The 25709-nt window shown below is 38.7% G+C and overlaps 1 protein-coding gene across 5 annotated transcripts in view; it reads right to left on the reverse strand.

Moving 5' to 3' along the window:
• Positions 1-25709, reverse strand: part of SCMH1 (Scm polycomb group protein homolog 1) — a 216212-nt gene that overhangs the window by 32793 nt on the left and 157710 nt on the right. For 4 of the 5 annotated variants that reach the window (XM_042246471.2, XM_027968452.3, XM_015091897.4 and 1 more), the window contains 2 exons: positions 8205-8437; positions 4259-4385 (listed from right to left, as the gene is read on the reverse strand). The exons of the other annotated variant lie outside the window; for it this stretch is intronic. In XM_042246471.2, the coding sequence (XP_042102405.1) occupies positions 4259-4385; positions 8205-8437 (360 nt within the window). The remainder of the gene's footprint in view (positions 1-4258; positions 4386-8204; positions 8438-25709) is intronic. 5 annotated transcript variants of the gene reach the window in all.

Genomic DNA, 25709 nt, shown 5'->3' on the forward strand with positions numbered 1-25709 from the left:
TCTCTTGCTTTTTCCATGATCCAGCGGATGTTGGCAATTTGATCTCTGGTTCCTCTGCCTTTTCGAAAACCAGGTTGAACATCAGGGAGTTCATAGTTCACGTATTGCTGAAGCCTGGCTTGGAGAATTTTAAGCATTACTTTACTAGCATGTGAGAGGAGTGCAGTTGTGTGGTAGTTTGAGCATACTTTGGCATTGCCTTTCTTTGGGATTGGAATGAAAACTGACCTTTTCCAGTCCTGTGGCCACTGCTGAGTTTTCCAAATTTGCTGGCATGTTGAGTGCACCACTTTCACAGCATCATCTTTCAGGATTTGAAACAGCTCAACTGGAATTCCATCACCTCCACTAGCTTTGTTCGTAGTGATGCTTTCTAAGGCCCACTTGACTTCACATTCCAGGATGTCTGGCTCTAGATGAGTGATCACACCATTGTGATTATCCGGGTCGTGAAGATCTTTTTTGGACAGTTCTTCTGTGTATTCTTGCCACCTCTTCTTAATATCTTCTGCTTCTGTTAGGTCCAAAATAGTCCAACACAAATACAGTGAACTGATCTCTGACAAAGGAGCAAATGCAGTACAGTGGAACAAAGATATGTTTTTTCATGTTTTTTCAACAAATAGTACTGAGACAACTGGATAGACACATGCAAAAAAGTGAACCTAGACATAGATTTTATACCCTTCACGAAAATTAACTCAAAATAGATACAGACCTAAATGTAAAATTCATATTATAAAACTGCTGGTATAGCCAGACAATGGTATGTTATTCAGCACTTGATAAGTGAGCTATCAAGCCACGAAAAGACACAGAGGAAATTTATATATATATATCATTAAATGAAAACACCAGTCTGAAAAGGCTAAGTATATTGAATGATTTAAATTTTATGACATTCTGGAAAAGGTAAAATTATAGAGACAGTAAAAAGGTCAGTGGCTGTCAGAGATGAGTAGGGAGGTAAGAATGACTAGGCAGAATACAAAGGATTTTTAGGGCGGTTAAATTATTATGTGAGATTCTATAATGGTGGATACATGTCATTATATATTTGTCAAAATCCATAGAAAGTACAACACCACGTAAGAGCTCTAATGTAAACTATGGACCTTGGATGGTAATGATGCTCATTACTGAAACAAACATACTACACTGGTGGGGGACGTTGATAATGGAGAAGGTGAAACGTGTGGGGGGTAAGGAGTATATGGGAAATATATCCTATACCTCCTGTTGAAATTTGCTGTGAATCTAAAAAAAAACAAATTAGTCTAGTAAAAAAATCGATAAAACAAAAGAGTTCTTCATAGCAGATGCAAATACCAAGAGTGGGTAAGGAGAGTGTAGGCATTTTCTAAACATATGTGACCAAATTCCTAAATGTATGTAAAGTCCCTTTATGCAAAGCATTTTGCATGACTAGTTTTCCACCAAATACCCTTTGGAAAATGCCACTAGAGAAATAATAATTTTTTAAAAAAATTGCCAGGAATAAGAAACTCAACAAAGAGTTTAGAAGATACAATTGTGGAAAGCTTGAAGAAAGTTGAACAAAAAGACAAAGAGAATAGGAATAAGAAGAAAGAGGGTGGATGACTTCAGAAGGTTCAACATCTGAAGATATGCCAGGAAAAGTAAGTAGAGAAAAAGCGAGGGAAAATCATTGATAAATTTAAGAAAGTTTCAAGAAACCAAATGATGGAATGGGCACACTATATGTCCACATGGTGAGTAAAAATACTCATATCCTAGGTAAAATTTCAAAATAATGGGGATGAAGAGAAGCTTCATAGAGAATAAACAGGTTTCACACAGAACCGAAGATAAAAATCTAGGGAAGATTCCATGGTAAAATAAAGATTACATTGTAAAATAAAGGAGCAAACTGGGATAACACGAAAGAGAGATGAACATGCTTGAACATAAAGAAGAAAGATGTATACAGCAGTAAGAGACTGTAAGGCTGAGCTAGTAAGTACATAGCAAAATAAACACATAACAAAAAAGGTCAAGACTTAATCTAAAACAAAGTTTTGTACAACAAAGGAAAAGTAATCATAGTACTCTACAGGGCTAAATTGAGACTAGCATAATACAAGTTACAATAACACACTATAGTATTTCAATCTAATCATAATTATAGTATCATCTTATTAAGAGAGGGAAGTATGTGTGGGTGGGTAACAGGCAAAGAGATTAAGAAGAGTTAAATCCTGGGTTGCCAGAAAAAGAAAAGGAAGAGTTAAAGTGTGTTGGTACAAAAATACCTCAAGTTAAAAAAAAGCAATATAAGCATTCTATTTACATATATGAAAGTAAATAAAAGAGTCAGCTAAACCAGAAGTGACTGCCTTTGGTGAGAAGTAAATGACAGGGAATAGAGGGGGTCAGTTCCTCTTCTTTTTATAATAATTCTTGTAGTCTATTTTTCCTTTAAACTGTTCTCATGTATATAATTCTGATGAAAATAAAAAGTGTTGTGCAGTTAAAAAAAACGAAAGGTTGGTAATAAAGGATATAGCATGGCACACAGCTTTCAATCTATGAGAGCTTTTATTGTTAACAGTTGAAGGGTCTATAAAGGTAACTTGGACTAACTGTATCATTGTATAGGTGTGTAACCTGAGATCAGAAAAGAAGTTACAGCAAGATCACACAGAAAGAGCAAAGGTCCAGTCAGGATGGTGAAACAGTGATCAGTGAAAATTGCTATAGCGCCTGGCCAAGAGCAAGAAACGGGGATACAAAGTCAAGCTGCCATTTTTCTTAGCTATGAGATTCAGACCAAGGGGTGGGTTTCAGCTTAGTGACCACCAGAAGAGATGAGTTACATCATTTTAATTGAATAGTGAGGCACAGTCATGAGGCTTCCACTGGTATGAATCATCTAGGTTTTGTTGAAAATGCACCCAGGCACCTAACTGATATTTAGAATGATATGGAGTAAACAAGCAGGTATACAGGAATCTAATGGGCATGTCATAGGTTAGAAAATGGAATTAATATCTTCGCCGAGGTGTTCATCTATCTTTACTTCCTCATCCATGGAGCTAAGCTCCTAACCTTTGTTCATCAATCTAGTAACATTTTTGGACTAAGCAAACCCAGTAACTGGCTGAGGCTAGATGCATAAGACACATTTGGAGAAATCATGGGATAGTACCCTGATCAGAGCTGAACATAAATGTTACCAGCAGGCTCTGTTCTTTTCCAAAGGTTATTTGGAGAGGAAATGACTGGGCTTCCCTTCAAGCACTAACATTCTAGGGTGGAGACAAACTCAACTCCTAAGAAAAAGACTACCTTAACTTCCATGAGTATCATTCCAATTCCTTAGATTTCCCTAAGAAGATGTTTTCACACATATATCTTAATTTACACATGAAAATGAATATTGTTCTTTTTGTCAATAGCTACCCTACTGGGAGGCTGTACATCTATTCTAAAGGGGTAGCTCTTTTAGGGTTACTTTCATATAGTTTATGAAATGGAAACAGATATATACAACCCAAGTGATTACCCACTCACTATGGTTATCAGATTTTGCTTTGAATCAAACATACACTGATTTGTCTCCAAAATAAAAAACACTTTCACAGTACCAAAAATTGCCACCATCAAAAATTTAAAAAATCAGAGCAGTGTCATACGTATTTGAGTGGTGGCAGAATAATTATAATGCTGGAAGGGTTCCGGAAGGGATCACTAAGGAGGGAGCACCCCAAACTGGAAAGGATGGGTATAATTACAACCTGAGTCAGTGAGCTCCTGGTGCTGGCTTCATGTCCATCCCACCCCCAAGCCCTAGATCCCCAACTCTAAGTTCACAGAACATCTACCGAAGTTTCTTGGATCATTTTGACAGAATGGAGATGTCTCTGAAGTTATTTCAAACATCAAATTAAATTTTTTTTTAAAGATTCTGTTTAGATTTATAAATGGATACGGGGCTAATTGGGCTACCATGATGGCTTTGTGTGTGAAAATTCGCCAGAGATGCAGGCAGATGCAGCTTCGATCCCTGGGTTGGGAAGAGCCCCTGGAGGAGGAAATGGCAACCCACTCCAGTATCTTTGCTGAAAAATTCCATGGACAGAGGAGACTGGAGGGTTACAGTCCGTGGAGTTGAAAGAGTAGGACACGGCTAAGTGCGCGTGCTCCATCAGGGGGCTAATTATTGGTACAGTATGAGAGACAGTACAGACACTGGGGCCTGGGGCTTGTTGCAGCTAATACTGTGATCTGCGCTTACCTGTGGGGGCCTGCATGGCTGAGCTGGGTATGGTGGCAGCATCTTGGGGTACAGTGCTGGTGTCCGGTTCAGGGGTGCTGGTTGTTGGTGAGGTGGGTGGTGGGTTCAGCAAAGTCCGAGGTTTCCTCTGTCAAAATGGATGAGGAAAAGTTTGCTACCCATGACAGGTAACTTGTCTTCTCATTCCTCTATTCTTAGCACGCAACGCACCCATGAAACTGGAATGTGTTTGTGGATGGGACTGTGTTATTTCTTTCTTTTTTTTTTAAATTGAAGTATAGCTGATTTACAATGTTGTATTAGTTTCTGGTGCACGGTAAAGTGAGTTAGATATATATACAAACACACATATATATTCTTTTTCAGATTCTTTTCCATTACAGGTTATTACAATATATTGAACACAGTTCCCTGTGCTATACAGTAGGACCTTGTTGTTTATCTGTTTTATATATAGTAGTGTGTATCTGGTAATACCAACCTCCTAACTGACCTCTTCTCCCACTTTGCCCTTTGGTAGCCATAAGTTTGTTTTCCATATCAGTGTGTTTATTTTGTAAATAAGTTCATTTGTATCCCAGATTTCATATATAAGTGATATCATATGATATATATTATATATATATTTTTCCAAATAGCATCTTGTTCAAAGTTGCAAAAATAGTAGATGCTTAGTAAATATTCTCTCAATCTATGTATAAGATTCTGGGCTTCTGTATAGCCAGAGCTTAATTCACTATCTTTTATATGTATTCAGTATTATTATCTGAAGTCTGGGTGTTTTATTAGTTAGACAGAAAAAAAGCAAAAAAGGAAAAAAAAAAATGCTGCGACCTAAGTCTACTTTGACATCAGTTTGTTTCTCTGTTGAAAAATGGAAACACCCCTTCCCCTAACTCCACAAACTACTTTCCTCTGCCTACCTCTTTGGCTTATTACCTGCCATCTCTTATCTTAAACCTTGTATTCCAGTAATCTCTAACTATAGTACTTCCCTAAAAACCTGCAGTTTTATCTAGTCCTTGCCTTTATAACAATAAACTATCTGTTGCCTAGAATACCTTTTTTTTTCACCTTATAAGTATCTGTTTATCCAGGAAGTCTTTCTAGATTTCCTCTAGTCACTGCCTCTTTTGTGCTGTTCCTGTACTCTGCATGGCTGCATTTGTCACAGCGTATTTTCGCCATATATTTATACACTGGGGTCCCCTATTAGCTTGGTGCTTGCCGACGGTCTAATTCTGCTTACCATTCTGACATGATACTTGGCATATGGCAAGTGTCATAAATGTCTTTCAATGAAGCATACAGTACAGAATACCAATAATGGGAGCAGTAATAAAAATGATTTGAGAAAAATCTAATATCTCCTCTATACTGTTCTGGGCAATCTCTGGGGGAGAAAGATCTTAGAAGGTTGTTTTTTCCTCCAAGAAACAGTTTTCTAAAAAGTCTCTCTGAATGCAAGGAAAACATAACCATCATTGAGATCCAGAAATCCATTTTTACTAAATGTCACATGTAGGGTCCACTCTGGGAGCTGTATAAACCTGACTGCCTTCTAGGAGTGTATCAGAGAGAGAGCTCAATGACAGCAGGCATATATGCAGGATGGCTTTGCCTGTCAAAGCAGTCATGCAGACTCTTATGGAACATTCAAAGCACACATAGGACATGGACATTTCCTCCTGTTTTTGATATTGCCACAAGTAAAAATCTAAATAAGCAATGAGTCAGGAAAGAAAGGAAATAGTTCAACTTTACTGAGTTGGTAGGATCTCATGGGGGTTCCTGAAGAAACAAACCTGGTGAGTTTTGGTTCCCAAATATTGGAGAAAAAAGCAGAAAGATGTAAAGCATTATTATTATTTGAGATAGGTACATTTACATGTATTATATCTATTCATATGTTATCCATTCTATTGGTGAGAAAATTTGGGCTCTTAGCCTTACTCAAAGCTTTCTCAAAGTCAACACAGTGGTAACAACTGGAGATGAGATATAAATCTAAGTTTCTCTGGCTTCAAAGCCTATGCTCTTATCACAAGATCAGTTTGCTTCAAAAATGATTATAAGGGTCATGGGTTAAGTAGAGGCCTATACACTTACAGGAATAGGCAAAATCACAGGAAGGGGAATTAGGGAGTCAAATGCCAGGCCATAAAATACAGTATTAGATGAAAGTTATTGCTTTTAAGAGGACTGGAAAGAAAAAGAACTTTGGTTACCATGTTTAGGACTTCCTGAAAGCAGAGCTGAAGCAATCATAGAATCATAGTTCTTAGCTTTGAAGGATCTTAAAGGTTACTTAATCCAACTATCTACCTAATATTTTTACATCCCACTCCTTAAAAACATTCATATCAGTACCTGGGTACTTGATGAAATACCTGATGAAATACCTCTAGTGATGGGAGATTACTACTTGCATTTTGAAATAGATTTAACTGTTCCTGTTATGTTGAGATAAAGCCTATTTGCTTGAGTTTCTGCTTATTGGTTCTTTCTGTCTTTGGAGCCTCATGGCCAAGTTTTCTCCCTTTTTAATCTGTCAAGTTGCCCTCACATCATCAAAAGCATGACTTCCCTGGCCTTGGAGTTTTCACAGCCTTCAGCCTCTCCTCCATAACATGAGAATGAGAAGAGACAAAAATGACTCAGGATCTGGGTTAAGGGTTAATGATAACAGATTGGGAGTATTATGCATTACATAGAAGGATCAGGATGTGACATCAAGAATTCAAAACCAATAAATAAGGGATATTCTTAATTGGAAATCATCACTAAAATCATCTATCTATCTATCCATCCATCCATCCATCCATCCATCCTGCATATACTGAACATTTCCCAAGAGACTGAGATATAGGGCATGGGCAGGAGGAAAAGAGAAGACTAGGTTCTTGACCTTCAGGAGCTTATATTCTAGAAGGACTGAGGCCAGCTGGAGCTAAGAAACAAAACAAACCCACCCAAACAATCAAACCTAGAGAAGAACTTAGGAAATTGAAATGGAATGCCTAAGGAGAACTGGATATCATTTTCACACTGGAACTCAGGTAGTCTAGTTTGGGAGGGAGCTGCAGAGAAATTCTCTGAGACTTAGGAAGTGATTGGAGAAGATGATGCCAAAGGAAGCCTTAGAGAAGCAGCTGAGGAAGTTTCATATGAATGGTTTTCTGAGGGAAGATACACATTGAGACCTGGTCATAACTAAGGTGGCACTTTCAGTAACAGTGCTCAGTGAAGCTCGACCCAGCAGTTTTTTCCAACACCAGAGGTTAAGTGTTACCTTCCTTGGGAAATGTGAGTGAATATGTGATGGGGCAGCAGTGATCTTAGAACTAGAAGATCTGGAGATCCATCTCTGTAGCTTTTGCCATTGATTAGCTGTGTGACTGTAGGGAAGTCATTTCCCATCTCTAAGTCTCAATTTACTTGACTATTTAACAGTAACACTACTTATCTCCTAGGGTTTTGTGAAGATCATATGATATGTAATGGTGTCAAGTACAGAGCCTCATCCTTAGTAAATATTCAATAATTTCCTTTTTTTTTTTTTAAAGAAGGTATAGGGACAGAAAAATAAATACATTTACAGTGTCAGTTTTCTCCTTCTGATCACATACCTGGGCATCCACTTTGTGTAGGTTAGTAACAATTAGGAGCAGAGCCTTTCATCTATTGAGGATATCAGACCAGAATTCCCATGAATGTAACTTTCAAAGTAAAAATTTGTTTTTTATCCATACTATCTTATTTCTAACATTACCAACTCCCAGCTAAGTAGCTAAAATAGGGATGACAATATAGGAGATTCTCCTTAAAAGCACACACAAGGTGGAGAATAGAGTCAGACACATTCCTTTCTAAGACGGATGGATATGGATGAGTTATCCCTTTATAACCATTTATCCCTTGCTGGCAAACCCACGTTTTTACCTACCTTACTGCCAGGTTTGGGACCCCTCTTCTTTGGGAATTTCAAAGGCTCAGCTGACTTGGATGGGGTAGAGATGGGATGGGGAATTAGGGGCTTGGGTGTCCGGCCCCGCTTCTTTCCTGGTTTACGCCCTCTCTGCCCTGGTTGATGCTCCAAGACAGTTTTGGTGCTGCTGTGGATGCTGGGCTTCTCAGTGTTCACATCGGATGCAGGGTAGGGATTCTTTGGAATCACAACTGCAAGAAAAAGACTCATTCTAACACTCCCTCCTCCCACCTGCATCCCCATCCCAGGCAGAGGGAAAAAAAGGACTTGCTGCTTCTGCTTGGATAGTTTTATCCCAGGAAGCTAGTCTCTTGGCATCTGACCTAAAAGTTAGAAAATCTCAGAGGAGAATTGAATTTAGATTGGCAAGAATTGGAAGTTTTAATTATTTCTGGCTAATGTAGAAAAAATATTACGCGTTTCTTCCCAAAGAATCTAGTTAAAGCATATGAACAACCACAGGCTGAGACGGAATGGCTCTTAGAAGCTTACAGTCTTCTCCTGCTAAGAATGAAGACCTGAGGCTCAGAAGAGGAAATGATGCCTTTCCTAGGTTACACAGTCAGTGGGATAAGGACTTATGTGTTGAAATCAGGTTCTGACAACCAAATCAGGGATTTTCTGTATCAATTTACTTAAAGTTTTAGTGTGATTATTGCAGTGCAGACTACTGAAATATATACATCTAATAGCATCTTTTCTTACCTTAAAAATTTGGACTTTAAGGTAAAGTCCAAATTCCTTATTCTGATATCCAAATTCTTTATTCTGATATCCAAAGACTTTTGTGATTTTGCCCCTGCCTTGCTTCCCAGATATGTCTGATGTCATTTCCTATCACCCACCCCGTTTTTGTAGCTCCACTGTTTTCTGAATACCAGTGTGTTCAAATACATTGAGTTCTCTATTCTTTCTGATCTGAATACATCAATACTCAGTTTTCGACACTCAGCTCCAGAATCACCACCTTATTGAGGCCTTGTCTGACAACTCCATCAGTGCTCCACCTGCTCTAAAACAGTCTGTAGAGTACTTTCAACTTACTCCGATCATTCATCTGCTTAATTGAGAATTCTTCAAGGTAAGCAATATCTAATTCATTCCACAAAATTATTAAGCACTTACTACAGGCTATGCATTATTTTAAGTCCTGGGGTAGAATAGTGAACAAAACATAGTTTCCACTCTTATGGAGCTTACTGCCTAGTGGGAGACAGAAAACTGGCAAAAAAGTACACAATATAATATTAGGTAAATGCCATGATTAAAACTAAAGCAGCAGGTTAAGGAGACACAGAGGTGAGGACAGTCCTCTTTGTGAAGGTGACATTTGCACAGAGCTCCCGAATGAAGTAAAAGGAAAGTCTTATGCAGAGCTGAGGGAAGGGCCATCCAGTAGATGATCTATAACAAGTGCAAAGATTCTGAGATGGGAACATGTTACTGTGTTTGAGAAATGGAAAGAAGATCAGTATAGCTGGAATTGAGTGAGCAAAGGGGAGAGTGGTGGGAGCTTAGGTAAAGAAGAAATAGCAATAAGACTGTGTGGGATTTTGCAGACCCTGAAAATGAACCTAAATTTATCTTAAGTCTGAAGGGAAGCCACTGGAGAGTTTTGAGCAAGTGAGTGACAGGGAAGACTTAAAAGGGAACACTCCGGCTGCTCTGGGAGGGAAGGGGACAAGAGTAGAACTTAGGAGACAAGTTAATAAAGTAATTACAGTGGGCAGGTAGAAGATTATTTCTTGTGCTTCCATGTAGCATGTAACAGATATGACAATGTAGTGCTGCTCATCCAGCAACTAGAAAAAATCAGATACACTATTTTAAAAGATACTGCATTGTTACAGAAATTATGAGGATTAGATGAACTGGAATTCCAGACCCAGATGAGGAGGGTTTCTTAAGTAGCTGACACTGTTTTCTTTCCTGAGCTCATTTGCCAAATTTGGGCATGAATTAACGGTCAATCTTGGCCTGTGCAGAGGAGCTCCATTGGAGGAAAGAGAAATTGACGAGGGTGCTATGAGATTGGAATTTGAGGAGTTCCATGAATATGGCCTATTTTTCCCATAGGACATTTGCTGAGTTTTGAGCCTGCATGTTGGGGCTGCAAAGCTAGGCTGAAAGCTTCTAAAAAGACAAAGTGAAAATTTCCATAATTTTGTGATTTCAGCAGACAAGGTCCCACCAGAAGGAGGAGGTCTACTTCTAACACAGCCGATCTCCTCTTCAAGATAAATGCCTTATTTTGAAATTGTAAGGACTGAAAGGTCAAAGAACCAAGCCCCAAAACTCTCGGAGGCAGGACAATTTCTTGTAGGTTTTCATGACTATGAAGATGAAGACCCATTAGGCTCTCAGTCGAGGGCCCAGGGCCTCGGAATATGGATATAAACCATAGATAAAATTCTTATCTGAACTAGTTCAATCCATGATTAGACTGAGAGGATCAGGCCCGTATTCTATTAGCATAAAAGAAAGAGGAAAGAAAGAATTCTTTCTGATAGAAAATATCAGCTGGAGTCTCAAAAGTTTTTTATATAAAATATCCAGTGTGTGTGTGTGTGTGTGTGTGTGTGTGTGTGTGTGTGTGTGTATAAGAGAGAAATATAAAGAGTCAGAACAATGTGACTGATAATCAAGAAAAAATATACCCAATAGAAAACTCATGTATGATCCAGATAATGAAACAGACTTTAACCGTAAGTAATATGGTTTTAAAAAGGAGAGGAAAAGACGAAAAAAAGGTAAGAAAAGATAACACTCACAGAAAACTGCAACCTTCATAACAAATTAAACAAACGTACTAAAATAAAAACACAATATTAAAAATTAAGAATTCATTGGACGGATTTAAGGGTAAACAGATCTAGCATAAGAATTACAAAATTTGAAGAAAAATCAACAGAAATCATGTAAAATGAAGCAAAAATACAGGAAAAAAAAAAACAGATAAACCGATTAGAACATTAGGGACATGTGGACACAGTCAACAGACACAAAATATGAGTAACAATAATCCCTGTGAGAGAAGACAGAAAGAATGAGGAAAAACTATACTTGAAGACTAATGAAAGAAGAGCTCGGCAATCCACAAGCAGCAAAAACACACAAAAAAACTCCAAACCATACCAAACCACATCACTGTGAAACTGCTGAAAATAAAATACATAAAGCGAAATGAAAGACAAAGATACATTTTTAAAAGCAGTTAAAGAAAAAGGGATTATTTTTATAGAAGCAATTGACTTTGTAACAGAAACTATGAAAGTAAGAAGCAATAGTGTTAAATGACAGTTTTGCTGCTGCTGCTGCTGCTAAGTCGCTTTAGTCGTGTCCGACTCTGTGTGACCCCAGAGACGGCAGCCCACCAGGCTCCCCCGTCCCTGGGATTCTCCAGGCAAGAACACTGGAGTGGGTTGCCATTTCCTTCTCCAACGCATGAAAGTGAAAAGTGAAAGTGAAGTTGCTCAGTCGTGTCCGACTCTTCGCGACCCCATGGACTGCAGCCTTCCAGGCTCCTCTGTCCACGGGATTTTCCAGGCAAGAGTGCTGGAGTGGGGTGCCATCGCCTTCTCCAAAATGACAGTTTTAAAGGGCTAAAATATGTAAACTGCCAACCCAGAGTTCTATATCTAGTGAAAAATCACTGCAGATGGTGATAGCAGCCATGAAATTAAAAGATGCTTATTCCTTGGAAGGAAAGTTATGACCAACCTAGACAGCATATTAAAAAGCAGAGACATTACTTTGCCAACTAAGGTCCGTCTAGTCAAGGCTATAGTTTTTCCAGTGGTTGTGTACGGATGTGAGAGTTGGACTATAAAGAAAGCTGAGCACCGAAGAACTGATGCTTTTGAACTGTGGTGTTGGAGAAGACTCTTGAGACTCCCTTGGACTGCAAGGAGGTCCAACCAGTCCATTCTAAAGGAGATCAGTCCCGGGTGTTCATTGGAAGGACTGATGTTGAAGCTGAAACTCCAATACTTTGGCCACCTGCTGTGAAAAGCTGATTCATTTGAAAAGACCCCGATGCTGGGAAAGATTGAGGGCAGGAGGAGAAGGGGATGACAGAGGATGAGATGGCTGGATGGCATCACCGACTTGATGGACATGGGTTTGGGTGGATTCTGGGAGTTGGTGATGGACAGGGAGGCCTGGCATGCTGCGGTTCATGGGGTCTCAAAGAGTCGGACACAACCGAGTGACTGAACTGACCCTTCAGAAATGAAGGTGAAAAAGTATAAAAGCAACCTAAGAGTTCATCAACAGATGAATGAATAAAGATCACACACACACACACACACACACACACACACACACACACACACACACACATAGAGGAATACTACTCAGCCATAAAAAAGAATGAATTCTCTTTTGCCATTTGTAGCAACATGTATAGATTTGGAGGATATTATGCTAAGTGAAATAAGTCAGACAGAGAAAGAAAAATACTGTATTAGATATCTCTTATATGTGGAATCTAACAGATACAACAAACTAGTGAATAAAACAACAAAAAAGAAGCAGATTCCCAGATGCAGAGAACAAACTAGTGACTTACAGTAGAGAGAGGGAACTGAGGAGGGGCAATATAGGTGTAGAGGGAAAAAAAGAGGGTTACTGTGGGATTGTAAGAAATGATGATTTCTTCTAATCATCTGTGTGAAACTTTTGAAAATTGTAAAACACAATAGAATTTAAAGACTCTTGCATGCAATTAAATTTTTTTAAAAAGGTGAAATAACATTTTCAGAAACATCAAAGCTGAAAGAATGTCACTAATAGACCTAAACTATAGGAAATAAAAAGGAAGTTCTTCAGGATAAAGAAGAGTAATCCCAGATGGAAAAATGCAACTGTAGGAAGGAAGAGCATTAGAGGGGGTAACTGTGGATAGATAAAAGATAATATCGACTATTTAGAAAGAGATTTTTAAAAAATGGTTTGTAGGCTTTATAGTACATGTACAGCTGACCTTTAAACACCATAGGTTTTAACTGTGCATATCCATTTGCATGCAAATTTTTAAAATAAACATGAACTACAGTACTGCAGGATTCATGGTTTGGTTAAATCCATGGATGTACAACCATGGATATGGAGGGCTCACTGTGAAGTTACATGCAGATTTCACTGCCCCTAATCTACACACCATTTAAGGGTCAACTGTATTAGTAAATTACATAAAAGCAACAGCACAAAGGATGATAGTAGCGGGGTAAATGGAGCCAAAATTTGTTAAGAACTTTGCATTATTTGGGGAGGGGCCAGAGTGCTTATTTAAGATGAACTTTAGTAAGTTCGAAATATACAATTCTAGCTAGTTAAAAAATTCTAACAAGAATGCATCACTAAAAAAGCTAAGGAGAGAGAAATAGAATAATAAAACATGCTTGATTAATCCCAAAGAAGGCAAGAAAGGAGGAACAAATAAATGAGTAAGAACTCAAAGAGAAAACAAAAAGCCAAATACAAAATGACAGACTTTAACCCAAATAAATAATCACATTAAATATAACTGGTTTGAATAAACTAAGAGAAAATAAACAAACTAGACCCCCAAACCCCCAAGAACTCAATTATATCTTTTTATAAGATGGCACTGAAATATAAGAAAACTTAAAATATAATGATAGAGGAAGGTGAAAACAAACAGATAAAAAAATACATACCTTGTGAACGTTAACCAAAGAAGGTTCAAGTGGCTATGTTAATATCCGACAAGACAGTCTTAATGCAGGAAATATAACTAGACTAAAAAGGGATACTTCATCAAGATTAAATAGTCAATTTATATCACCAAAACGAAAAGGCAGTCTACTGAATGGGAGAAGATATTTGCAAATGATATACCCAATAAGGGGTTAACATCCAAAATACACAAATACATAACTCAATATAAAAAAAAAAACCTAATTAACAAATCGGCAGAGGACCTGAATAGACATTTTTCCAAAGAGACAGACACACAAAAAGAAGCTCAACATCACTAATCATCAGTGCAATGCAAATCAAAACCACAACGAGACACCACTTCACATTTGTCAGAATGGCCGTTCCTCAAAAAAGAACACATAACAGGTGTTGGCAAGGATATGGAGAAAAGCGAAACCTCATTCACTGTTGGTGGGAATGTAAGTTGGTGCAGTCACTATGGGAAACAGCATTCTTAAAAAAATTAAAAACAGAACTGCCATATGATCCAGCAAATTAACTTCTGGGTATTTACCCAAAGAAAACAAAAACACTTAATTTGAAAAGGCATATAAGAAAAAAAAGAAAAGGCATATGCACACCAATGTTCACAGTATTATTGTTTACAACAGCCGAGACATGGAAACAACCTGAGAGTCCACTGACAGACGAGTGGCCAAAGAAGACGCGCTATACACGTACAACGGAGTATTTACTCAGCTATGAGGAAAGAAATCTTCCCACTTGTGACAACATGGATAAATCCAGAAGGTATGCTAGGTGAGGTAAACCAGACAAAGACAAATACTGTATGACCTCACATGTGGAATCTAAAACACAAACCAACCAAACAAAAACAGCGTCTTAGATACAACAGAACAAAGTAGTGACTGAGAGAGAGGAGGGCAGCGGGGGCGTGGCCAAGCAGGTGAAGGGGGTTAAGGGGCACAAACCCCAGCAACAGAGCAAGTGCTTGGGGATGTAACACACAGCGTAAGAAATACAGCCAATAATGTTCTAATAGCTGTGTAGGGGGACAGGCGGTTACTAGATTCACCGTGGTGATCATTTTAAAATGTATGAAATGTCAAATCACCATGTAGCACACCTGAAATACACATATTATACATCAACTATATTTAATTAAAAAAGCTCTGGTTACAGTGGAAATGAAACAAACTAAAATTACTTAGAAATGATGATTATAGCAAAAGAGAGTCAATTCAAAAGGAAGCTATAATAACCTTATATTTATATGGACCTAATAATACAAAATACAGAAGCAAAATTTAAAGAACTAAAAGGAGAAATAGAAAATCCATAATTATGAGTTGGAGATTTCTGACACATTTCTCAGTTACTGGTAAGGCAAGAATGTGAGGATGTGGGAAGCTGCAGCTTAGTGCTTGGTGATGACCTTGAGGGGTATGGCGAAGACTCCATGCTCCCAATGCTTGGGGTCCCAGGGCTGGAGGAGCCTGGTGGGCTGCCATCTATGGGGTCTCACAGAGTCAGACATGACTGAAGTGACTTAGTAGCAGCAGGGAACCAGATCCTAAATGCCACAGTCTAAGAGTTTGCATGTTACAACTAAGAGTTTGCATGCTAGAACAAAAGATCCTGCATGCTGCAACTAAAGATCCCATGTACTGCAGCTAAGACCCAGCACAGCGAAATAACTAACTCAAAAAAGTATTAAAAAAAGAATGGGAAAATATAAATAAGGATGGAAAATATTTGAATAATACAATCAACTAACTAGTAACATAAATAACTAATTAACGTGTGTGTGTGCGTGCTTAGTCGCTCAGTCGTGTCTGACTCTTTGCAACCCCTTGGACTGTAGCCCACCAGGTTCCTCTGTCCATGGGGATTCTCCAGGCAAGAATACTGGAGTGGGTTGCCATGCCCTCCCCCAGGGGATCTTCCCGACCCAGGAATCCCAACCCCAGGTTTCCCGCATTGCAAGCGGATTCTATACTGTTTGAGCCACCAGGGAAGCCCAAGAATCCTGGAATGTCTCTACGATCCCTTATCCAGGGGATCTTCCTGACCTAGGAATTGAACTGTGGTCTCCTGCATTGCAGGTGGATTCTTTACCAGCTGAGCTACATAGGAAGCCCACTAATTAACATAAATAACCAAATAACAGGTTAACCAACCAACCTAACTGACAGGACATTATACCCAAAAAGCATAGAATACACATTCTTTTCAAATGTTTATGTAATGTACTGGGTGAAAAACCAATTCTCAATAAAGTACAAAGAACTGAAATAATAAAGAATATGTTCTCTAACCATGTGGAATTTAAATAGAAATCAATAACAATAAATTAATTAAAAGACCCAGTGTTAAGAAATTAAGTGGCATATATGCTAGTGGTAAAGAACCCACCTGCCAATGCAGGAGACATGAGACACACAGGTTTGATTCCAGGGTCAGGAAGATCCCCTGGAGAAGGGCATGGCAACCCACTCCAGTATTCTTGCCTGGAGAATCCCGAGGACAGAGGAGCCTGGCAGGCTATAGTCCATAGCGTCGCACAGAGTCAGACACAACTGAAGCGACTTAGCACACATGTAGCACACACATACTTGTAAATAACTCATATCAAAGAAATGTAAGTTAAAAAATTTTTAGAACTTAAAATTCATGAAAATATGAGATATATAAACATGTGAGATTTAACTAAATCAGCGCTCAAAGGGAAGTTTACAGCTATAAATGTTTATATTAAAAGAAAAGAAAGGTTACGTATCAATGATTTAAGCTTCTATTTCAAAAAGCTAAGAAAAGAAGAGCAAACTAAACTCAAAGAAAGTAAAATTAAGGACACAATAGAGATGAGCAGATAAGTCAATGAAAACAGAAAATGGACATACAGTAGAGGTATTAACAAAGTTAGAGGCTGATCCTTTGAAAAGATAATCCTTTAACAAGCCTGATTAAGAAATACAACCCCCACCCTACAATCTACAAGTATCAAGAATAAAAGAGGAGGTTTCACCATAGATCTTTCTCAGCATGGTGGTTGCCTGGCCCTCTGGGCCAGGTGTTCCCAAGACTGCCTCCTCTGGCTTCTGGGTGTCCTGTGATTAATCAGCGTCAGTCACCACGGGACCTTGGGGAGCTGCCGCCAGCGGTGGTGAAGAGACACAGTGAGAGGGCCTCAATGTAGGACAATATATTTGTAAAGATCCAAAAATAAATGAAGTTACACAAGAACCAGTTAACTGTACAAACTACACAGCTCATGATCAGATCAGAGTACAGTTATCTGATTTATAATAAAGGAACCCCTGTAATTCTTGGGCAGGAAGGGGACCATGGACTCTTCAATAAAACTGTGGGGAGTCAAACAGATATTCATATGTAACCATATACTTCATTCCAGATACAAAAATTAATGTTTAAGTTGAAACATTAAATTTTCAGAAGAACACAGAGGGGAATATCTTCAAAACTCTGGGATAAGTAAAGAGTTATTAAACAGAACACACAGTATTAATATAAAAGGTTGACACATATGACTTCATTAAAACAAAAAATTTTTTCCTCATCAACAGAAAACATTTCTTTTTCAAAAAGTGAAAAACAAATCCAGGAAGTGGAAAAAGATATATAAAACACATATGTCTGGATATTACTAGAAAGTAATATCCAGAATATATTTTTAAAAAATCCTAAAAATCTATAATAAAAGTTTCATAATCCAATTTTAAAAATGGGTAAGACTTGAAAAATGGTAACACAGGCGTGCTGCAGTCCATGGGGTTGCAAAGAGTTGGACATGACTGGGTGACTGAACTGACTGAAGAGTTGAAAAGCCATGTCACAAAAATGAATATATAAATATCACTAGGATATGAAAAGTTGTTGAATATTATTAGTTATTAGGAAAACGCAAGTTAAAACTAAAGATACTAAATCTCCACCAATTGCTAAAATTAAAAAGAGTGATACTACCTATCATTGTTGAGGAAAATGAGGCAAGTAGAACTCCTATATGTTGTGAGACTATAAAGCATTTTGAAAGATTATTTAGCTTTATACTCTATCACCCGACAACTTCACACTTCAATATATAACCAAGAGAAATGAGTGGTACGATCACCAAAGATATGTAACAGAATGTTCACAGTAGCTCTTTTCAAGATGACTCCCCTGGGGACACTGCAGGCATTATCTGTCTGAAGATGCACCTACACTAGGATTCAGCAATTTCAATCTAAGGTATAAATGCCAGAGAAATTCTTGAACATGTACAATGAAATATGTGTAAAAGAATGTTTACAGCAGTATTATTTGTAATGACTGAAAACTCGAAATGACCCATATGTCCCTTACTGGTGAATGGATTTTTAAAATGTTATATGGTGAGCAGTTTTCCAAATTCAGTCTGGAAGCCTCTGGGGGGTTCTTAAAATTCTTCTGAAGGTCTGTAAAGTCAGAATTGTTTTCCTGATCTAAAACATTATTTGCCTTTTTCATTCTCATTCTCTCACAGTAGTTTTCCAGATGCTATGAGTGATATCATCACTTTGACAGCTAATGGCATGTGTGCCAGTATATTCTTATGTTTTAAAACATTCTTAAGCTTTAATTTCTAATGTACTAACATGGATAATTCACATAGATAAAAAGCTTTCAGGTTAAGGATATAAAAGTTTCCTGATACCAAAAGTTTTGAGAACTATTGATCTATAGTCCTTTCCCTTCTCTTTCCAATACACTAGAAAGAAACCCAATCCAACTCTCTACATATTCTACACCTAAACTTGAGTAACTGAACATGGCAAACGTTCAAACTGATTCAGTTCAGTTCAGTCATTCAGTTGTGTCTGACTCTTTGTGACCCCAAGGACTATACAGCACGCCAGGCTTCCCTGTCCACCACCAACTCTTGAAGCCTACACAAACTCATGCCCATCGAGTCAGTGATGCCATCCATTTCATCCTCTGTTGTCACCTTCTCCTCCTGCCTTCAATCTTTCCCAGCATCAGAGTCTTTTCAAATGAGCCAGTTCTTCACATCAGGTGGCCAAAGTATTGGAGTTTCAGCTTCAGCATCAGTCCTTCCAATGAACATTCAGGACTGATTTCCTTTAGGATGGCCTGGATGGATCTCCTTGCTGTCCAAGGGACTCTCAAGAGTCTTCTGCAACACCACAGTTCAAAAACATCAATTCTTTGGCACTCAGCTTTCTTTATAGTCCAATTCTTCACATCCATACATGACTACTGGAAAAACCATAGCTTTGACTAGACAGGTCTTTGTTGGTGAAGCAATGTCTCTGCTTTTTAATATGCTGTCTAGGTTGGTCAGAGCTTTTCTTCCAAGAAGTAAGCGTCTTTTAATTTCATGGCTGTAGTCACCATCTGCAGTGATTTTGGAGGCTCCCTAAATAAAGTCTCTCACTGTTTCCAATGTTTCCCCATCTATTCGCCATGAAGGGATGGGACCAGATGCCATGATCTCTTAGTTTTCTGAATGTTGAGTTTTAAGCCAACTTTTCACTCTCCTCTTTCACTTTCAAGAGGCTCTTTGGTTCTTTGCTTTCTGCCATAACTGTGGTGTTATCTGCCTGTCTGAGGTTACTGATATTTCTCCCAGAAATCTTGATTCCAGCTTGTGCTTCTTCCAGCCCAGCGTTTCTCATGATGTACTCTGCACAGAAGTTAAGCAGGGTGACAATATACAGCCTTGATGTACTCCTTTTCCTATCTGGAACCAGTCTGTTGTTCCATGTCCAGTTCTAACTGTTGCTTCCTGACCTGCATACAAATTTCTCAAGAGGCAAGTCAGGTGGTCTGGTATTCCCATCTCTTTCAGAATCTTCCACAGTTTATTGTGATCCATACAGTCAAAGGCTTTGGCATAGTCAATAAAGCAGAAATAGATGTTTTTCTGGAACTCTTGCTTTTTCGATGATCCAACGGATGTTGGCAATTTGATCTCTGGTTCCTCTGCCTTTTCTAAAACCAGCTTGAACATCTGGAAGTTCATGGTTCACATACTGTTGAAGCCTGGCTTGGAGAACTTTGAGCATTATTTACTGATTACTATAAACCATAAGACTGCCCCACATATTTCTAGCAATAAACACGGAATCTGAGCTGATCAGGGAGAAAAGAGATTTACTTTGGAATTCCTACCATCACATGAAAAGAGGCTGACTGAGTTCTTACTTGGTACCCAGAAAATGTTTGCAAAATAAGAAAGGAAACAGATATAAGAGAAGAACTGAATGGGCTTTAATCGGCTTTATAAGTACCAGAAAGCAGTTCTTTTTTCCCCTGAAGGCTGGAAATAAAAGTCCATGATGCCAAATGGCAAAGAAGTTGCTCTCTCTGGCCTAAAAGACACAGACAGAAGAAACTAACCAATTATACTTAACAGTTCTGAAAAATCAGGGCATGCTATTCATGTGTGAGTAGCTAGCAGTGAGATTAAGCTTCATACTAATTTAAAAGTGTCTTAATAATGAATTTCTTAAGCTATCCTGAGGGATTCCAGGATTTTGAGGTTTTCCCCATCAGGAAGCCCTGTCCTGCCATATTCTAAGTTAATTATCCTAGTGGAAAAAAAATTGAGGTGATGTCAGGGGACCAGGTATTTAATTCTAGCTCTGTCCTTTATGGTGTGACATTGAATTTGTCATTTAAACACAATCTTTTCTTATTTTCCACATGCAGATAATTAAATAATTTAATGCCTGTCCTACTTCAGAGAAAGATGAAAGATTGGAATATTCTCCAATATATTTTGATGCTACTACGGTTGACAGAATTACTCCCTTAATCAACAATACTTTGACAAAATTCTTGTACACTTGTGATTTCACATGGCCTTCATAACCTTGTGAGGGCTGACATTATCTTCTCCTTTGATACGAGGAAAACAAGCCTCAGAGAAGTTAAGAGTGGCAGACCAAGGCATGATTCTAGCCTTTGGGATCTTCTCTGCACACATTCTGTCAGGTAGCTGGGGAGGAAGGAAGCAATCTCTTCTTTCTAGAGCCCAGGAAGTGGCAACTTAAATTATATTCATTTGACTGTATCAATACATTGCAGCTAATTTTTTCACTGAAAATTTAGCAAATATTAAGTACCAAGGTTTACCAATTATCTAAGGTGAAAAAACCCCCAACATGATTCCTATCTTAGAGGAGCACAATCTAGAGATGGTTAGAAGTAGATCTTTACACAATAATCACAATTCAGTGGCTATGGACTCAGATAGGGAAGATGAACCTGGAACACACTGGTCAGGAAATAATGGGGCCGTGTCAAAAGAACGTATGAGACAACTTCAAGGGGCTTCTACTTGCTACATCTAGGGCAATTTGAACATCAAAACATAATGACAGTAAGAAAAGTGAAAGTGCAGTCACTCAGCTGTGTCTGATTCTTTGCGACCCCATGGACTGTAGCCTACCAGGCTCCTCCATCCGTGGGATTTCTAGGCAAGAGTACTGGAGTGGGGTGCCATCGCCTTCTCCAGAGGATGTCTTCCCAACCCAGGGATTGAACCCGGGTCTCTCGTGTTGTAAGCAGATTTTTTTTTTTAACTGTCTGAGCCACCAGGGAAGTCCTGATAATAAGAAATTATTACTAAATAAGTAAGACTCAACAGTCCATACTGACATAACTAAATGTAAAAAAAAAATAGAAGAGAAGGAAAAACTCTTGATTACAGTAGAATCTCAACTAACACATGTGGAAGAAATGAGGGGATTAGAAAACAGCCATTTGGGCAATAACTGATTCAAGCATACTCATCAGTGGATGCTAAAACTATTACGTGAAAGTTTGAAGAGAAACAGGATATTAATCGTCTCAACATATTTATCTAAAAGACTATTAACTAATTACCTAATTACAAAGGAATGAAGTGAAGAAATGTGGTAGATACTGCCTGAACCAAGTAATCCAAGTTACTATGTGCAGTTAGGACAAATGGTATCACGGTATCCCCAAATACAATGCCTTGAGAAGACTGTCACTGGTAGAGCCTTGCTGTCAAAAAAGCATAACCTGAATCTAATCATGAGGTAACATTACGCAAACCCAAATTGAGACCCATTCTATAAGACAACTGGACAAACATTTATAAAGAAATATTAAGGTCATGAAAGACAAGGAATAATGATGAAAGAACCGCTTTAGATTAATGGAGACTAAAGACATGACAAGTATAACTCATGATCCAGAATTTTCTTTTGGGACAACTGTACCGCTACTAATTTTCTAGTTTTAATAACTGTAGAAGGTCTGTCGATTAGCTCTTAATACTATACTGATAATTTTCTAATTTTAACAGATGCACTTATGTCTATGGAGACATTTGCCCTTGTTTTTAGAAAACATACACTAAGGTCTTTGATAGTAAAGGGATATTATACATGCAAATCACTGCCAAATGGTTCAGAAAAAATATGTACTATATATTGAGAGAGATTAATAATGCATATATGATAAAATGTTAATATGTGGAGAATCTTGGTGAAAGGTATAAGGGAGTTCGTTGTACTACTGTTGCAATTTTTCTGTAAAGCTGAAATTATGTTAAAATAAAAAATTACAAAAAGATTCATGAGTGTGATGCCAAAATATATACACATGGGGTCATGAGAACCTGGAGGAGGGAGTGACTAATTCTGCAAAGGAAGGCAAAGAAGCAAAGGAGATGGCTAAGAGAGACTTGTCAGGCAAGATTTCAAAGTGGTATTTTAACTAATCTTTTTTTGTTATGCCACATGGCTTGCAGGATCTCAGTTCCCCAGCCAGGGACAGAACCAAGACCACTGCAGTGAAAGCCTGGAATCCTAACACTAGGCCACCAGAGAACTCCCTTAACTAACCTTTGAAGAACTGATGGTTCTTACATTAGAGAAGGGCAAGGGTGGAGGGCAAACAGACTATTTCAGACAGAGGAGACAGTATGTAGAAAGGCACGGAACTGAAAAAACACGGTTATATGAGGACCTGTGGGTAGTTCCATGTGGCTTCAGTCCATAGGAAGGAGAAAAGATGCAGGTGGGGCAGCTTGAGAAGACTGCATGTGACATTTACAGAACTTTCCAGCTTAACACAAAAGTATTCTGCCAACAGACAAAGGGGTAGGTACCATGACTCTACATACGGAAAAGATAATGAAGTTCACTCTAAAGGAAGAGGCACTTCTAAGATAGGGTAGTAGCACATACAGATGTACATAACTGGCCTCCTCTCCTTGATAAACTTGTGATATGTGCACATATGTGTATACCTAATCTTATTTCCTCGGCCATTGTAACTATCAGTAATGTCACTAAAAGACAGACAGAAATTGTTAAGACCAAGAATGGAGAAAGGAAGTAGTTGACAAATGAGTGCCCCCTAATGATAATTCTTTGAAGCAAAATTACTACAATGTTTATTGAGCACCTGCTATGAAAGTGATGCCATACTACATGCAATGGTGGTATGGACACTCATTGTCATTAACTTACTAGAGTGTATAAGTATATACTGGCAGTCAAAACAATGGACTTTGAAGTCTTGCCTATGAAACCTATATTATCATCTTCATTTAACTTATTAGGCAACTTAAACTTGAGTAACTTGGTCAAGGTCACATAAGTAAGAAGCAGGACTGAAATTTAAATCCAGAATGTCTGAAGTCCTTGCTCTTTTCATCACATTAAAATTTCCTCTAACTCGAGATCTCTTCATTCACTCACTTGTTCATTCATTCCTCCAACAAACATTCTATATTGAGAATACATTATATGGTAGGCTCTATAGTATAATCCAGGGATATAAATAAATAAAAAAGGAAACAGCAGAAACAGTGTCAGACTTTATTTTTTTGGGCTCCAAAATCACTGCAGATGGTGACTGCAGCCATGAAATTAAAAGAAGCTTACTCCTTGGAAGAAAAGTTATGACCAATCTAGATAGTATATTCAAAAGCACAGACATTACTTTTCCGACTAAGGTCCATCTAGTCAAGGCTATGGTTTTTCCTGTGGTCATGTATGGATGTGAGAGTTGGACTGTGAAAAAGGCTGAGCGCCGAAGAATTGATGCTTTTGAACTGTGGTGTTGGAGAAGACTCTTGAAAGTCCCTTGGAATGCAAGGAGATCCAACCAGTCCATTCTGAAGGAGATCAACCCTGGGATTTCTTTGGAAGGAATGATGCTAAAGCTGGAGCTCCAATACTTTGGCTACCTCGCGCGAAGAGTTGACTCATTGGAAAAGACTCTGATGCTGGGAGGGATCGGGGGCAGGAGGAGAAGGGGACGACTGAGGATGAGATGGCTGGACGGCATCACGGACTTAATGGACATGAGTCTGAGTGAACTCTGGGAGATGGAGATGGACAGGGAGGCCTGGCGTGATGCGATTCATGGGGTCGCAAAGAGTCGGACACGACTGAGTGACTGAACTGAACTGAACTGAATCTTAACTAATGACGAATGCTATGAAGAAAGCAAAACAGAGCAGTGTGATAGAGGGTGACTGAGGTATGGTCAAGAAAGGCTCTTAGAGAAGTTGACATTTGGACTGATTGTTATGACAGGAAGGAATCAGGCATCTAAGGATCTAGGGCAGAGTTCAGGCAGTGGAGACAGCAGGTGTAAAGGCCCCCCCACCCCAAATAATGAACTTCACTTGTTTAAGAAACAACATGCCAGAGAAACTGCAGAAGGGTGAATGGAGGAAATCTTTCCCAGCATCAAGGTCTTTCCTAACGAGTCAGTTTTTGGTATCAGGTGGCCCAAGTATCGTAGCTTCAGCATCAGTCCTTCCAAGGAATATTCAGGGTTGATTTCCTTTAGGACTGACTTGTTTGACCTCCTTGCTGTCCAAGGGACTTTCAAGAGTCTTCTCCAACAGCACATTTCAAAAGCATCAATTCTTTGGCACTCAGCCTTCTTCATGGTCCAGTTCTCACATCCATACATGACTACTGGAAAAACCATAGCTTTGACTATATGGACCTTTGCTGACAAAGTAATGTCTCTGTTTTTTAATATGCTGTCTAGGTTTGTCATAGCTTTTCTTTCAAGGAGCAAGCAGTCACCATCTGTAGTGATTTTGAGCAGAAGAATATAAAGTCTGTCCCTGTTTCCATTTTTTCCCCATCTGTTTACCATGAAGTGATGGGACCAGAGAAAACGATCTTCGTTTTCTCAATGTTAAGTGTTAAGCCAGCTTTTTCACTCTCCTCTTTCACCTCCATCAAGAGGCTCTTTAGTTCTTCTTTACTTTCTGCCATTAGGGTGGTGTCATCTGCATATCTGAGGTTACTGATATCTCTCCTGGCAATCTCGATTCCAGCTTGTGCTTCATCCAGCCTGGCATTTCACATGATGTACTCTGCATATATGTTAAATAAGTAGGGTGACACTATGCAGCCTTGATATACTCCTTTCCTAATTTTGAATCAGTCCATTGTTCCATGTCTGGTTTTAACTGTTGCTTCTTGACCTGCATACAGGTTTTGCAGGAGGCAGGTAAGGTGGTCTGGTATTCCCATTTCTTTAAGAATTTTCCAGTTTGTTGTGATCCACACAAAGGCTTTGATGCAGTCAATAAAGCAGAAGTAGATGTTTTTCCAGAGAAGGAAATGGCAACCCACTCCAGTACTCTTGCCTGAAAAATCCCATGGACAGAGGAGCCTGATAGACTGCAGTCCATGGGGCTGCTAAGAGTTGGACACGACTGAGTGACTTCCTTTCACTTTTCTCTTTCATGCATTGGAGAAG

This window comes from Ovis aries, chromosome 1, assembly GCF_016772045.2.
Source record: "Ovis aries strain OAR_USU_Benz2616 breed Rambouillet chromosome 1, ARS-UI_Ramb_v3.0, whole genome shotgun sequence".
NCBI classification, from domain to species: Eukaryota; Metazoa; Chordata; class Mammalia; order Artiodactyla; family Bovidae; genus Ovis; species Ovis aries.